This window comes from Vulpes lagopus, chromosome 1 (genome assembly GCF_018345385.1).
Source record: "Vulpes lagopus strain Blue_001 chromosome 1, ASM1834538v1, whole genome shotgun sequence".
NCBI lineage: Eukaryota > Metazoa > Chordata > Mammalia > Carnivora > Canidae > Vulpes > Vulpes lagopus.
Genome location: NC_054824.1, coordinates 100,731,974 through 100,746,341, shown reverse-complemented (window position 1 = coordinate 100,746,341; position 14,368 = coordinate 100,731,974). Strand labels below are relative to the sequence as shown.

The window sequence follows — 14,368 nt, the reverse complement described above, 5'->3', positions numbered from 1 at the left end:
CATTGTGAATTGTCGATGAATTGTAGGCAGGGGTAAAGATTGAAATCCAACTTAAAAATTGAAATCTGACTTTAAAAAAGTTCACAGAAATCTATTCTTTGACGATAAACAATATTGCTCGAACAAAATATCAGTATAATGAACCCTGAACATTTCTAAGATCGTTTAGCCCTAAGGACTTATATTATACTGCAGCCTTTTTAATTTTACAGTTTGCAAATCATACGCCGAGCCTGCCGCCGCCCACGTGATCATCAGCCCCAGCTGAGCCTGGTAAAATCAGGAGCTACATGAAATCTTGCCCCTCCAGGTACCAACGCAGAAACTCCGCACTCGGTGATCTTCGCAGGAGTGTGATCTGCCTGCATTTAAATTGCGTGGACACCTTTAAAGAGGGGCAGTGCTCGGATTCGCAGGGAGGCCGCGTACAGTCACCAATCGGAAACCTCCCTTAGTTCTCAGGACCCCTTGCGTGTCCCGGTTCTCTCCACGCAGCTGCGTTACACAGACGTGGGGCCTCTCGCTGTCCTCTCTCCGCCTCCAGATGATCTGAGGCCAACAATCGAACTTCTACTAGCATCCACCACGCAGCCACCGCGGCGCGCGGCACGGCGCACCGAGGATCCTGCAAGCGGCCGAGGCTCGGCTGCTCGCTGCCGGGCTGGGCGGCCTAGTAGGCGCCCCGCGGAGCCCCGCTGAGCCCGGCTGAGCCCCGCGCCCCTCTGAGCCCCTGAGCCCTGCGCCCCGCGCCCCTCTGAACCCCGCGGAGCCCCGCGTCCCTGAGCCCCGCCGAGCCCCGCGCCCCTCTGAGCCCCGCGCCCCTGAGCCCCGCTGAGCCCCCGAGCCCCGCGCCCCCGAGCCCCGCTGAGCCCCGCTGAGCCCCGCGCCCCTCTGAACCCCGCGGAGCCCCGCGCGCCCCGCGCCCGCCCTGTGCAACTCCGCTCGCCGCCGCCCGTCCTGCCGTCTCCGCGGCCACACGCTCCTTCCCAGCCTTCTGGGTGGGGGCGGGCTTTTCAGCCTCCCGCGGCGGTGGCACAAAGCGCGAGGATGCTAACGATAATGCCAGCTGATAAACGGTCACGGAACCCGCACACTGGCGATAGGTGTGGTTCGGCGCCGCCCTAAAAATACAACATATTAAAAAAAATTCCAAAAACCCGCATTAAGTTCGGCGTGAGCGCCTCGCCCCTTCCTGTTTCCGTAGACGAGGAGCCGTCTCCACCTGCCGGCCGCGGAGGCCTTTCCGTTGTCGACTAACCCCCTCTAGCGCCGAGCCGGCGGCCCGAGCGCAGGGCTCCGCGGGGCTCCGGGCCCCGGGCCTCCGCGCCGCCTCGCCCGCCGGGGCGCCCCCCGTGCCGCCCGGGACGCGCCCGCAGCCCCGGGGCCCCCGACCCGCCGGGAGCCAGGCGGGCGGGGGGGCGGCCCGGGGGCAGCGCTCGGCTGGCGGCCGACCTCGGGCTCCCCGCCGGCTGCTCGCAGCGCGCTCCGACGGGGCTGGCGGGGGCCGGGGGGGCTCGGCCGGGGCCGCGGGGTTTGCGGGGGGTCGCGGGGGTCTGGCGGGGGGCTCGCGGGGCCCCCGAAGGCCCGCGCCCTCCCCGCCGAGTCAGCGCCGCGCGGCCGCGCCCCGACCTCGGCAGCCCCGCGCCGGGCAGCCGCCTCTGCAGCCTGCTGGGACCCTCCCGGCTGTCGCTCGCCCTCTCCGGTGTCCTGGGACCCGGAGCAGCGGAGGCGGCACAAAGTTGAGGCGCTCGCCCTCGTGGGCAAGTTCGGGGGACCGCGCCAGAGGGGGGGGTGGGCGGCCGCGCCAGGCTCCCGCCCCCGGCGCACGGAGAAGCCCGACCGGCCCGACACGCCGGGCGCCGCCGCGGGGGGCGCGGGGCGGGGCGCGGGGCGCGCGGGGCACTGAGTGCGGCCCCGAGATGCCCGCACAGCGGCCGCCCAGGCCGGGGCGCGTCGCGCGAGCGGCGGAGGTGGCGGAGTCCGCGCCGCGAGCCGCCGCCGTCGCCTCCTAGGCGGGGGCCGGGCCGCGGCCGGGGGCTGTCTCGGCGCGCTCGCCGGCTCGGGCCCCAGCGGCCAGGGCAGCGCCTCCCCCGCGGCTCGGCTCGCGCGCCCGCACCGGCCGCCGCACCTGCTCGGCCCGCCCCGCCCCGCGCCCCCGCCCCCGCCCGCGCCCTCCCCCTCCCCCGCGCGCCCCTCCCCCGCGCAGCCCGGGCTCGCTCCTGCGCGCGCGCTCTCCCGGGCCCGAGTGAATAGTCCTCGCGCGAGCGGGACGCGGCGGTGGATGCGATTCCGCCCGCTCGCAGCCGCCGGGAGCTCCCTGGCGCCGCGGGCCGCGTCCTCCCCCGGCACCGCTGCGCCGGCTCCCGGGCAGCCTGGACCTTCGCGCCCTGCCCCCGGGGCCTCGCGCGGGGGGCGCCCCGGGACACCCCCTGCGGGCCGGGCGGCGGCGGCGGCGGCGGCGGACGAGGAGCGGGACCCGCACCCTGCGCACCGCACCTGGCCGCGCTGCTGTCACTTGCCTTCAAGTGGGAGAAGCCGAGAGCCCGGGAGAGTCATGGGGGGCTGCGAAGTCCGGGAATTTCTTTGGCAATTTGGCTTCTTCTTGCCTTTGCTGACAGCTCGGCCGGGCGGCTGCAGCCACGTCTCCAGCAACCAAGGTAAGGGTCGGGTCGGGCCGGGGCGGCGGGCCGGGGCCGGGGCCGGGGGCGGCGGGGGCTCGGGCCCGCGCGCTGCTCGCCTCCCGCGGGGAACGCGGGCCGGGCGCCGGGAGGGCGGGGGTCCCGTCTCGGGCGCGGGCAGCGGCGACCTCCCGAGGTGCGGCCCCTTCGGCTCCCCGGCGGCTGTCGCGGCGCGGCCCGGCCCGGGCCCCCCGGGCTCCCCGGGCCCCCCCGAGCTCCCCGGGCCCCCGGGCGGCGGGCCGGTCCTCACCCGCCTTCGGGGCAGCGCGCCGCGCCCGCGCGGGGCCCGGACCGCAGCCCTTGGCGGCGGGGGTTGCTGCGCTCGCAGCCGCGCGCCCTGCCCCGTCCGCGGCCAACGTCCGCCGGTCCCCACTATTCCTGGAGCAGGTCCCCAGGCTTCCGTGGGGTCCCTTTTGGAGATGGCGGGGTGGGGGTGGGGCGCGGGGGCGCCCACGGCAGGTGTGCATTTCCAAGTTGGGGGATATCCGATTCATAAAGTCGAGTCACTGACAGATTGTTTTTTTTAGGAAAAAGACTTTGTTTCAGTAGGTAGAGTGAAACTGAAGAGTGTGTGCAAAGTGAAAGTCAGGCTTACCAAATGGAAAGCGCAGGGAATTCTTGAACACTTCCTGTCCTTGTATTCAACAATCTCCGTAAGACCTAGCTCCTTGGATTTCTGCTGGGAAATGCTTAAGGATCTGTAAGAACATCACCTCCTAAGTCCAAATGCCTTGAACTAAGAGGCGAACAATCGTAAAAGTTTTGCAGCATGTACCTGGCCGGATGCTCTCATTGGTGCTGTGATGACCATCAATATGTCACCTGTTATGTCACACTTTTCTAAAGACCTCAAATGTAAAACTTCGGTTAGAGTTACCATTTAACTCTATATAAGGCCTCGAAATAATTTGCAAATATAAAAATGGAGGTTAGATGTCATGAAAGTCTGCATTTGCCTTGTGAGCATGAGAAGGTTAAAGGAGAAGGCAGGTAAAACAACACAGCCTTCTTTTTTGTCACAGACGTATGACCATTTTATTTTACTTGGAAACATTATTCAGAAGCGATATCCAGTTCGTTTTATACAGCTGGTACTTTTGACATGTTTTCCTAATTATTTCTGTTTTGTTTTGTTCTTTTTTTTTTTTTACCTGCCAGATTGCAAATGCATATGTAAATTTGGAAATCATACATAACTGTCATGCCTTTGAAGATATATCACATAAGTGCCACCTACAGTGCCATACTTGCTTATGGAGGTGTTTACCTTCACACATGTTTCTCATTTGTTTTCAAAGGCTATTGGCATTACATATTGAAGGGGTAGTTACTTAATATACCTCTGTGAAAATAAAAGATTGTAAAAAACGTAAAATTATTTACTTGGACCTTTGTTTGCAGGGAGAGAAAAACAATTTTTAATAACCAGAAAGTCAGACATTTATGTTCTACTGTATTGGCTGTATTTAGTACATTAATATACATCTCTTTAGTGGCCACATTCAAAAGAGAGTCATTTCCTAGAAACCTTTAACAGACAGTTATCGCCATGCAACAATTTCCCTAAATCAACAATTTAGTTTTTCATTAAGTATCTATGATACACCAGTTACCATCCAAGACCCTGGGGAAATTAACATAAATAAAACACATATCAGAATCTCCAAATGACTAAAGAGCCATTCTACCAAAATGTGTCATATGTTAAAGTATGACCTTTCACACAGTCATATCGAATTTAAGGGTGTAGAGGAGTTATTTGTTAACCTCTTGCAATAATTTTTGTTTATTGTAATGACTTTCCTATACTTTAAAAAGACATCTTACCTAAAATATCTACCAAATAAATGTAATTTATATGTGTTTTTATCAGTTAGCTTATCTTAATGTTTATGAATGAATATTACTCAGTTTTCCCATCTGTTAAGTAGGATCATTAAAGGTAGACTACGAAAACTCTTAATTTGAATTTTCATCATTATAATATAAACACAGGCCATGCATAAGATTATGCTTGGATAATATAGTACCTAAAGGCTAAGTTGGGTAAAATTTAGAGCTCTTCAACGTAAGATTATAGAGAAAATGTGCTCAGATGTTTTTATCAGACACAAATGATTGCTTATAAAATGCTTTATACAGCCTAAACTCATAGTGATTAGAAATTATACCTTATGTTACTTTGGGATAACTTTTGACTACTGAAATCATCACACTAATGGTTAACAAAGTGTCAAACTTCAGAACGTTATCCTGACTAACATTTTGGAGATAATTTCTTAATTTGTAGTTTCATAAATGACATGATAGGGTATTACAGTGTGTATACAATATAAAAATAAAATGTAAATTAGATTTGGTATACACATGATAGTAAATATTAGTAATAAGATTCCTATTTAAGGAGATAGCATTTATCTTCCTCATAACTTGTCTTAAGAGGTAATGGGGTTTATATTTTATATTTTAAAGGTGTTGTAGAAGGTAAAATTTCATTTTTATGTGACTTCTTTTCTGATGAAGAGTATTCACAAAGTAAAATTTTAAATGTTGCCCGTCTATTTTTACAAAATTATATAAAATCCTTCATAGTTAAAATGAGTAGATTCACTTTCTTCTCCTTTCTTATTTTCCCATACTTAGGGTGAAATGATGATAATGACAAAAAAAGTGAACTACCTCATTTTTAACATGGTGCTTAACAAGGCACTGAGATAAGTTGACCATAGGAAGCATCTCTTGTCCTTTAAGTGGCTCTGAAGCTCTGCACTATAAAGACAAAATAAATCAATTTGACTCTCTCTTCCTATTACCTAAACCTCCTTGAATCGATCAGAAAGTAGAGTTGCTTCCTAGATCACTTCATCTGATTAAGTAAGTGAAAACATGATTTGTGTTCAAATTTCTCTTATTCCATTAATTTTCCCTGTTTAAAACCACAATATTTATGAGGCGTTGTCAATTTTTATTAAAAAATTACAGATTTTACCTTCTCTCTGTATGGGCTTTTATTTCTGTACTGGACATTTAGGTGAATATAAAGCATAATCTTGTTTCATATGTAAGTAACCATGTATATCAATTACAGTGGTTAGTAGCCACCAGGGGTCCATTTATTCAAAGATTACTCTGCTTTAGCAAATAGTACTGTATAGCCTAAAAGAATTAATTTATTTCTCAGGTCATGTTTCCAAAAATAATCAGAAACTAAAATAATTCATTCAAGCCAAATATGGTTTGCATTCAAGAGTCTAGTGAACTCATTTTACTACTAAGATTGTGTGAATTGGTCTTCTATATTTTTCCAGGGAACTCAGGACAAGTTAAGTAAACAAGCAAAACAGTAGTCTGAATTGTTACTCTCATTGAATTTATTAATTTGAATGAATTGAATGTAAAATCCACTGAGTTGTATGTGAATACAGGTGAGTATACCTGAGCAGAAAAAAATATCTGCCTAATAAAGTTCATAGACTAAAATTAATTGTACTTCCATAAGTATTATTCACAAACTAAATATAGTTTTCATAGAAATGGATGAGTTGAAATAATTTCACAAAGTTCGAGTGAACTTTACTGGAAATATTAAAAACTTTGTTAAATGAGAGAAACTGGATGATTTGCAAAGTGGTATATTTCTAAAAGACCTTTCACCTAGATAACATTTTAGGGATAAACTATTCATAGTTGTAAAGGTAAAAGATATTATAATCACATGCCTTCTCATTAAGTGTCAGTGTAAAAACAACCAACAATATAATTTTATCATAAAATTACAAATTAGAGTAAGTCATTGTGTAACTAGTCATTATGATTAGTACTCAAAGTAGAAAGATAAAATGTCATTGGTATGCACTGATCATGTAAGTGGTGTTTGCTCTGGGTTTAAAACTATTATCTAAAAACTTTTTAATCTGCAAAAATTATAGTGTTCCCTAAGGACCTCTTCTAAGCAAAAGTAATGTGAACAAAGTGGCTTTATTTGGACTTTCTTAAGAGGAAAAATATATATCTAAGGTATAGGACAAAATTAATATTTACATCTTTTAATTTTTAATATTTTCAAATTTTTCTGTATGATTTTGCATTACCTTTCTATTACAAAATTAAACACTAAGAAAAAATTAGAGTAGAAATACTTCTGTTTCTTTATTCATCGTTGCCAGTATAAACTAGGACAGAAAGCATTATAGGTTTCTTTTAAAAATTTTTTTTAACTTTTATTTATTTATGATAGTCACAGAGAGAGAGAGAGAGAGAGAGAGAGAGAGAGGCAGAGACATAGGCAGAGGGAGAAGCAGGCCCCATGCAGGGAGCCCGACGTGGGATTCGATCCCGGGTCTCCAGGACCGGGCCCTGGGCCAAAGGCAGGCGCCAAACCGCTGCGCCACCCAGGGATCCCGCATTATAGGTTTCTTGTATTTCCTTCTCCCAACCTCCTTTCCCCATCGCAGGGACACATACCTGAGTACTTCTCACTGCAAACTGCCCTTGTCCCAAATGGTGAAAGAATAGATTGTATTGTACATGGTACATCAACCAGACCCCAACAGTAATTAGAAGTTTCTTCCTTCTCTTTGACTCCACATTTTCTTGGAAGTATAAATATGGTGGAGATCAGTACATATAGTTAAGTAATCAAAACGAGATGACTTTGCCCAAAGTGCAATTATAATGAAACTAAACTTATACATTAAGTTTAATTAAATTATTCATATATCACTTTCTTTTTTAAAATAAAAAATAATGCATATTTGAAGTGTGCAACATACTTTGACATACTGTGTCTATAGCGTTTTGATCAATTTGTAATTTCATTAGAGTGGGAGGTGGCATTTGAACCACATTCTAGGGAGGAGAAAGCTAATCCTTAGAGTCAGAAGAATTGCATTCTGGGTACAGGGAACTGCCTAGGCAGTGATCTTGAAAGGAAATGGGCTTGACACATTTGGAGAACTGTGTGTTCAGAGTGACTGGAGCTTACTGAATACAGAAGAGAGTTACACAATGTAAGGTTTGAAAGATGATTAGGGACCACATCCCACAGAGAAGAAAAGAAGTCATAGTAGGGAGTTGTGTCTTAGAATTATTCTAGGTAAAATGGGAAGCTATTGAGAGATTTTAACCATTTTCATTTTAAGAGCATTAAGGCTAGTGAGTAAAGAGATGGTTGGAAGATGGTAAGAGTAGAGTTAGGAGTCTGTTGTAGTTGTTCAGGAGGGGGGTTATATGGTAGCCTGGCCTAGAGTGGTGGTGGCAGAGATGGAGAAGGAAAGATGGATTTGAGGTATATTTGGGAAGTAGAATTTATGGGACCATCTTATCTTTGCATAAAACTAAATGTAGATGTTCAACATTTATATCACTTTTTCCCCAAGGGTCCCAGACAAATTTTTGATTACTCTCCATAAAAATTACTTTGCTATAAAATTAGTGATAATTGACAGGGGATATGAGGGATGGGGTGAAATACCCATTTTCTACTTTATTCAGCTCAGACTGGGATTTGAAATATAAACTTAATAGCACAGTCTTGCTATTTCAAGTGGTCATACATACTTATTGGCTCAACAAATGCCATTTGTTATTGCATTTCTCACATAACTTTCCATATATAGTTTTTTTTTTTTTTTTCCCAGAAGGGATAACGGTGCAAGTGAGTGGGGACATCTTCACAAAGCAGTATACTAGTCCAACAGAATCTAGTTTTTAGCTAAAAAGTGCAATATTTAGAAGTTTGGCTTATGTGCCAGTTTTTTTCCATCTCTGTTATAATCAGATAACTGTTACTGAAAACAAAAAATCTAAATGATACTAGATATAAAATGGGTATGTTTTCAGATATTTTCCATTAGTCTTTCTTTCTTTGTATTTGGTAAAATGAAACCAATGTTCAGAAAATTTCTAAGAAACACAGAAAATGAGATTTTAGGTTATATATTATTCTTAGGGGCAGGGGTGAGGGAAGAAACAGGGTTTCCACTAAACAATAGTAAATTGTGTGTTGTTTAAGAAATTTCCTTGAGTAATTATCTATTACTTTGAGTTTGTCTTTTAATGTTATATGAGTTCCATTATTAAATACGCAGAAGCATAAAAAATCCTAACTCAATAGTCATATATACTTAGTGTATATTTAGAAAATTCATACTCGGGGGAGGCTTCATTTAAACATTTCCAAATATTCTTAAATATACATTCAAAATTACATTTTACTTTAGTGCTGAGAAATGTTCTGAAAATGCTATTTTTATAGTTATTTCCATTTGATAAACATTTTGACTTCTTATGGATTATACAACTTCACTTTTCAATGGTAGATATTCTAAAACTGCACGGAAACATTCACTCTTTAAACAGGTATTTATTGAAGGCCTACTATTTGATAGGTAGTACACTTACCATATATAAGGGGTCAAGGAGAAGTTTCTCTCCCAGAAGATATGATCCAATGATCATAGTTTCCAGGCTCTTTCCAGATCTAGCAAGAAAAATCCGTTTTCTTAAAAATAGATACAAAATCAATTAGAAAAACTTTAAAATACATTTGTTATGTGATAATATATAGCAGTACTGGTGATAAGCCCTCATAATACAGAACATCTATGTACCAGCAAAGTAGTATCTAATATTACATTTTATTTCAAAGTTAAATCACTCAACAATCGCATAGTAAGCATCTCAGGAATTAGGTTCTGAGGCTACAACCGTGATTATCCTATAGCCTCTGTTCTTTACTAACTCAGTCTGCTCTGTTGATGTTGCATATCTTTGAATCATCTTTAATTGCTTGATGATTTTTATGGGTTGAAGAATTTTGCAGTACATGAGATTATGAGGGAGAGAGAGAGAAAAGAGTAAAGAAATACTACCAATCATTTTATGCATTTTACTTGTGAAATTGTTACACAAGAATCTTCCAAGGTTTTATGATGGGTATATATTTAATTATATGAAGAGGAAACATAAATGTGCATCTTAAAAATATCTTCATGGTACAGAAACATATTTCACATATGTAATGGCTTTCCATGGACTGGCATGTAGCGTGAGTTTTTGTTCAAAGGATATTAGACTAGCATATTTTGATGTGTGTAAGGGGAATTAATGATCAAAAACTATAATTTAAAAACAAAACAAAAAACCTATGATTTATGTTGAAGATGCAAGTTTCCAGTTTGAAACAAGCCTACCTTAATTGAACTTTGTAGTGAGAATTGAAGTTAAAGTGTGTATTTTCAGTCCACGTCCAGAAAAATACATTCAGCTACTTTCTTAGGATATTGCTGAGTCCTCCAGCTGTTGGCCTGTTTGATGACCTGTACTTGAATATGAATGAGAAGTCATCGCTCTTCCTCCTATTTCATTTCATAACTTCAAGTGTAAAAGTCATACTTTTTGATCATAGGAGATAGCAGATAACAGCTCCTTAAAAACTGGGTGTCCAGGAGGTGGAAATAATTAATGTTATTTTTCTCTTGTAATGTTAGATATCTTTGTGGATATCTGGAGCTGATAGAAAGTAAGCAAACATGTAAATACATAACTTATTCATGTGTTAATTTACAAGTAACAATAGGATAATTATATTTTCTTTCAGGTTGGCTGTACTGTATTATGATGCTTCTATTTTGTGGTACATGGGCATTGCAATGAGAAACACATTCCTGGAGAGTACATAAAGTGTAATATCTAGAGTAAGGAAAAACATTTGCCCCAGATTAAAAAAAATCAACATATCAAAATTTACCTACCTATGATGATTATTAATAGGTATATCTTAAGCAAGTTAATAAAGGTAAATATTTTGTGTACTAAGAAATGAAAAGACATTATGTTTATGTACTCCAGATAAAAATTATCAAAAACTAATAAACGATTGCCCCTAAATTCGAGTTATATCATAATCTCACCTTAACATTTACTTTAAAAGGCAGAAATTTGTTCCTTATGTTGCTGATAGATGATACTTCAATGTTGCTGAAGATAATAGAAATTAAATGTATAGAGAATTAAAATGTGCAGAGACCGATATATGTTATTCTAAAAATTGACAGTTTACACAACTGAAATCTACTTTTAAATATGCAGTAGCAAAGTAGCTATACAGATACCAAAATGAAAGAAAAATAGAGATCGAAGAGAGAGCTGAATTATGGTACTATTTAAAAATTGAACCTGTTTGCTAAAGGAGTCTCTCATTACGTATCTTGCATAAAATTCTTAGATTCCTTAATCTCTGCAAGTTTGGAAGTGTCCAGTGATGAGAATCTTAGGTAAAGCCTAAACCCAACACAGGAAACTTCTTTCCATACTCCCTTTGGATTTAAAGAATAGATAATGTTTAGATAATGTTTATCTTGTGAATGCAAGTGAAAATAATTAGTAGTTGCCATTAAGTGTGACAAGAAATAGTTGAGCAAACTAGTAGCATTTTACAAAATCATAGGAGCATTTTACAAAATCATAGGAGTTTTTGTCAGTTTCCAAAATTAAATAAAATCTATACATTGGTCCACTTATTAACAATTAGTATATCTCAACAACAACAAAAAAAACCTGAGAATATAATAGGACAATTTTAGGATACTAGAACATTTAGTGAGGAAAATTCACCCTTACCTTGGCTGTTTTATATGTACTGTTAAGTACATATAAAGAGAGCAGTTAGAAAGAGATCTCAATTTTTATCTGGAAAAGAAACCCAAAATTTCAGAAATATATATTGTTGGTATAATATATTGCTTAATATAGCTCACAATAAGTAAAAATTAACATGTTCCAATTTTATTGCTATATTTATGATACTGTATTAGAGTAAAAGGCACTTATAGTAGGTACAATAACTTACTGTCTTACATTGTTATAGTATAATAACTTCATTTTATAGGTTAGAAACACTGTAGTCCACTCAGGTTATTAAAAATATCAGTTTGGTTCTTTGTTTAAAAAAATTAGATGTGTAAGAATTTTTTAATATTTACTAGTTTTATGAGCAGAAATCTATGTATACCTTGTTTTTTTCAAGAGCCCTAATACCTAGTAAATCAGAATTAAAATTTAAGAATTAATTTTGAAGGTTAGTATTCTAAAGTTTCAATATGGATGTGAAGCTAAGTGAAGTTTCTTTTTTTTTCTTAAAGATGTAACCAAGCCTTAAATCAGTTAAAGTTGTTCGCCTGTTTCTATAATACAGTTCTCAAATACTTTTTCATTGCAATATAGCCATAGTTATCTTTGGGTTTTTTGTTTGTTTTCATTTTTATTACTTAGATATGAACACATCATTTCTTAATCTATATGGTGTATTTATATATTTTTCCTAGAATTCTCAAACTAGTTCAACAGTAAGTGTACATTCATCTAATTTTTACATGAAATATATTGATACCTACTATGTTTTTTTCACTTTTGGCCCAGGAAACATAAAGGCCGCCGCCCAGAAGCTCCAAGAGCCTAAGGTTTAACTAATTAGGCTGTTGATACATCCGTGAATAATTAAAATGTTAATTTATATGTCAAAGTAATATGGATTGCTTGTTGCATAGATAAGTTCACATCTGTGAACGATTGTTTACAGAAATGAAAAGATAAAAGTGCTGTTCTTAAGGATCTATGGAGACCATAATATAAGGAGACACTGAGAATAAATATTCATTCAATATATTGGCCATGACTTTGTGTGACTGCTAGAAGTGAGATAAGAAAGAGCTGCCTCCTGACCCAAAGGGCAGTGTTGTGAAATGGAAGAGATATACCTGACAGTTAAACACCAGCAATATATGATTCCAAAGATAAAATGAAGGGAAAGAACATAACATTTTACAAACAAATAATCTTGAATTACACATGGGAAATGAAAATGAGCCTCACATTTATCAGGATTCATTGTCATGAACATGTGAAACTAATAAGAGAATTAAAATGAATAGCTCCTTCAGAGACCTCAATTTTTAAGTTACTTTGAATAGTTACTCTGCACTAAAAGATTAAAATTTATTCTGCATATAAATGCAAAGTAAATATTCAAGTGAGTAATGTCTTACATTGAACATAGAACTTTCAAGTAAGCAAACTTTCAAGTAAGCGGTACAACTTGGCTTTTTCATTAAAAGTTTTATCAGGTTCTTTAAGAAATATATTTAATGATGGTGCTTTTACAAAAAAAACACAAATTCTAAATTTTAATAGATTGTGATTTTGTCTACTCAATATTTTGCCTTTAGATAAAGGTGTAATTGGCAATACCCATACCGTTTACATTATATTTAATTTAAAGATTAAAATCTGTAGCTTCTTGCCGTCTCCTACCATGTTAATTTCTTGTTTTATTATAATTCTCTTTCCTGTCTGTCTTAAATGTTTTTTAGCAGTGTTTCATAACTTTGAACTTGCTGGTATTCCTTAATATCTATCTTGAGAAATTAGGTAAATTGCTGTTTGATCGACCCTGTATTTTATATTTGAAAAATGTGTCTGTAGAAACACGCAGAGATAGAAATTGCTGCTGGAACTTGGTATTTTTAAACAGAGAGAAATCAATGGCAGATTATCCGTGATTAGCTGTTGACATTTAGATTTGCACATTTAGAATGTCAAAAGCTCTGAAAACTATCAATTTAGTTCCTAAATTACAATAATGTTCTTATTTTCAAATCTAACATTTTATGGTTCTCATCCTCCCTCCAGTGTAAAGATGTACTTTAAGAAAAACAATTAATTGAAATAATTACAGATCTCTTTACAAACTAGATTTTAATTGATTCATTGAAAAAAATTAGTTATCTGCCCATAAACCTAATGGATTACTTATACCTTTGCATGTATCTGGTTTGTTGTTGTTATTACAAAATGCTGGTACAAGCATTATTTCTGTCTTACGAAAATAAGTATCTTTATAAGGCATATTATCGTTTGTTTAATATATTTCTTCTCCTTTAATCATATGATAACTGGAATATGGTTGCTGCTATGTCAGAAAAATTATTTTAATTCTATATCAGGGTATATATCATTAAATCTTTAAAGTATTTTCTTCCAGAAGGCATGACTAACCTAGACTGTTGGAATCTGACTTGCTGCCAGACTCTACTAGATTGATGATATTTATCAAGGCTTAATATCTTAATTGTGAAAGATTACGACTCTATATACACCATGCCACACACACACATAATGCTTATAACATGGAATCCCATTCTCCAAATGCACCACTAGCTTGGTGGAAAGTTCTATTCCTGAGATGGTGCCAGAATTTACAAAGAGTTTATGATACCTATAAAAACTAAGGAAAAAACCCCACAAATTTCTCCATTCACATATAATGTGTCACTAATATATTAATTCCCTAAGTCCAGGATTGCTCTCAACTTCCAATTCAAACATTTTACTTGATTCTATTTCAATGTAAAAATAGAGAGTATTCCATGCGAACTGGCTATTTTTAATTTATCTCTTTCAGCTCTTAAACTGGAATGATTATGATTTTTGCTTTTGTTGTGTCTAAGTTCTTTACATACTGTTTACATGTGTGATGTTGACTCCCAAGTATTTCCTGTAAGTCGTCTTTAAATAAGTTTCTTCCTGTTTGGATATCAAGATTGGCTTCAAGCACCCAAACTTCCCCCCTCACCATTCCTTTCCCTCTAAGATTTGCTTCTGAGGAGTCATGCACACATTGATCAGTCTTA

General features: G+C 41.0%; 1 protein-coding gene across 6 annotated transcripts in view; it reads left to right on the top strand.

Moving 5' to 3' along the window:
* Window positions 1-2,281: 2,281 nt before the first annotated feature.
* Window positions 2,282-14,368, top strand: part of EPHA6 (EPH receptor A6) — an 867,085-nt gene continuing 854,998 nt past the window's right edge. For all 6 annotated transcript variants that reach the window (XM_041755016.1, XM_041755005.1, XM_041754987.1 and 3 more), the window contains exon 1: window positions 2,282-2,657. In XM_041755016.1, coding sequence (XP_041610950.1) covers window positions 2,282-2,657 — 376 coding nt within the window. The remainder of the gene's footprint in view (window positions 2,658-14,368) is intronic.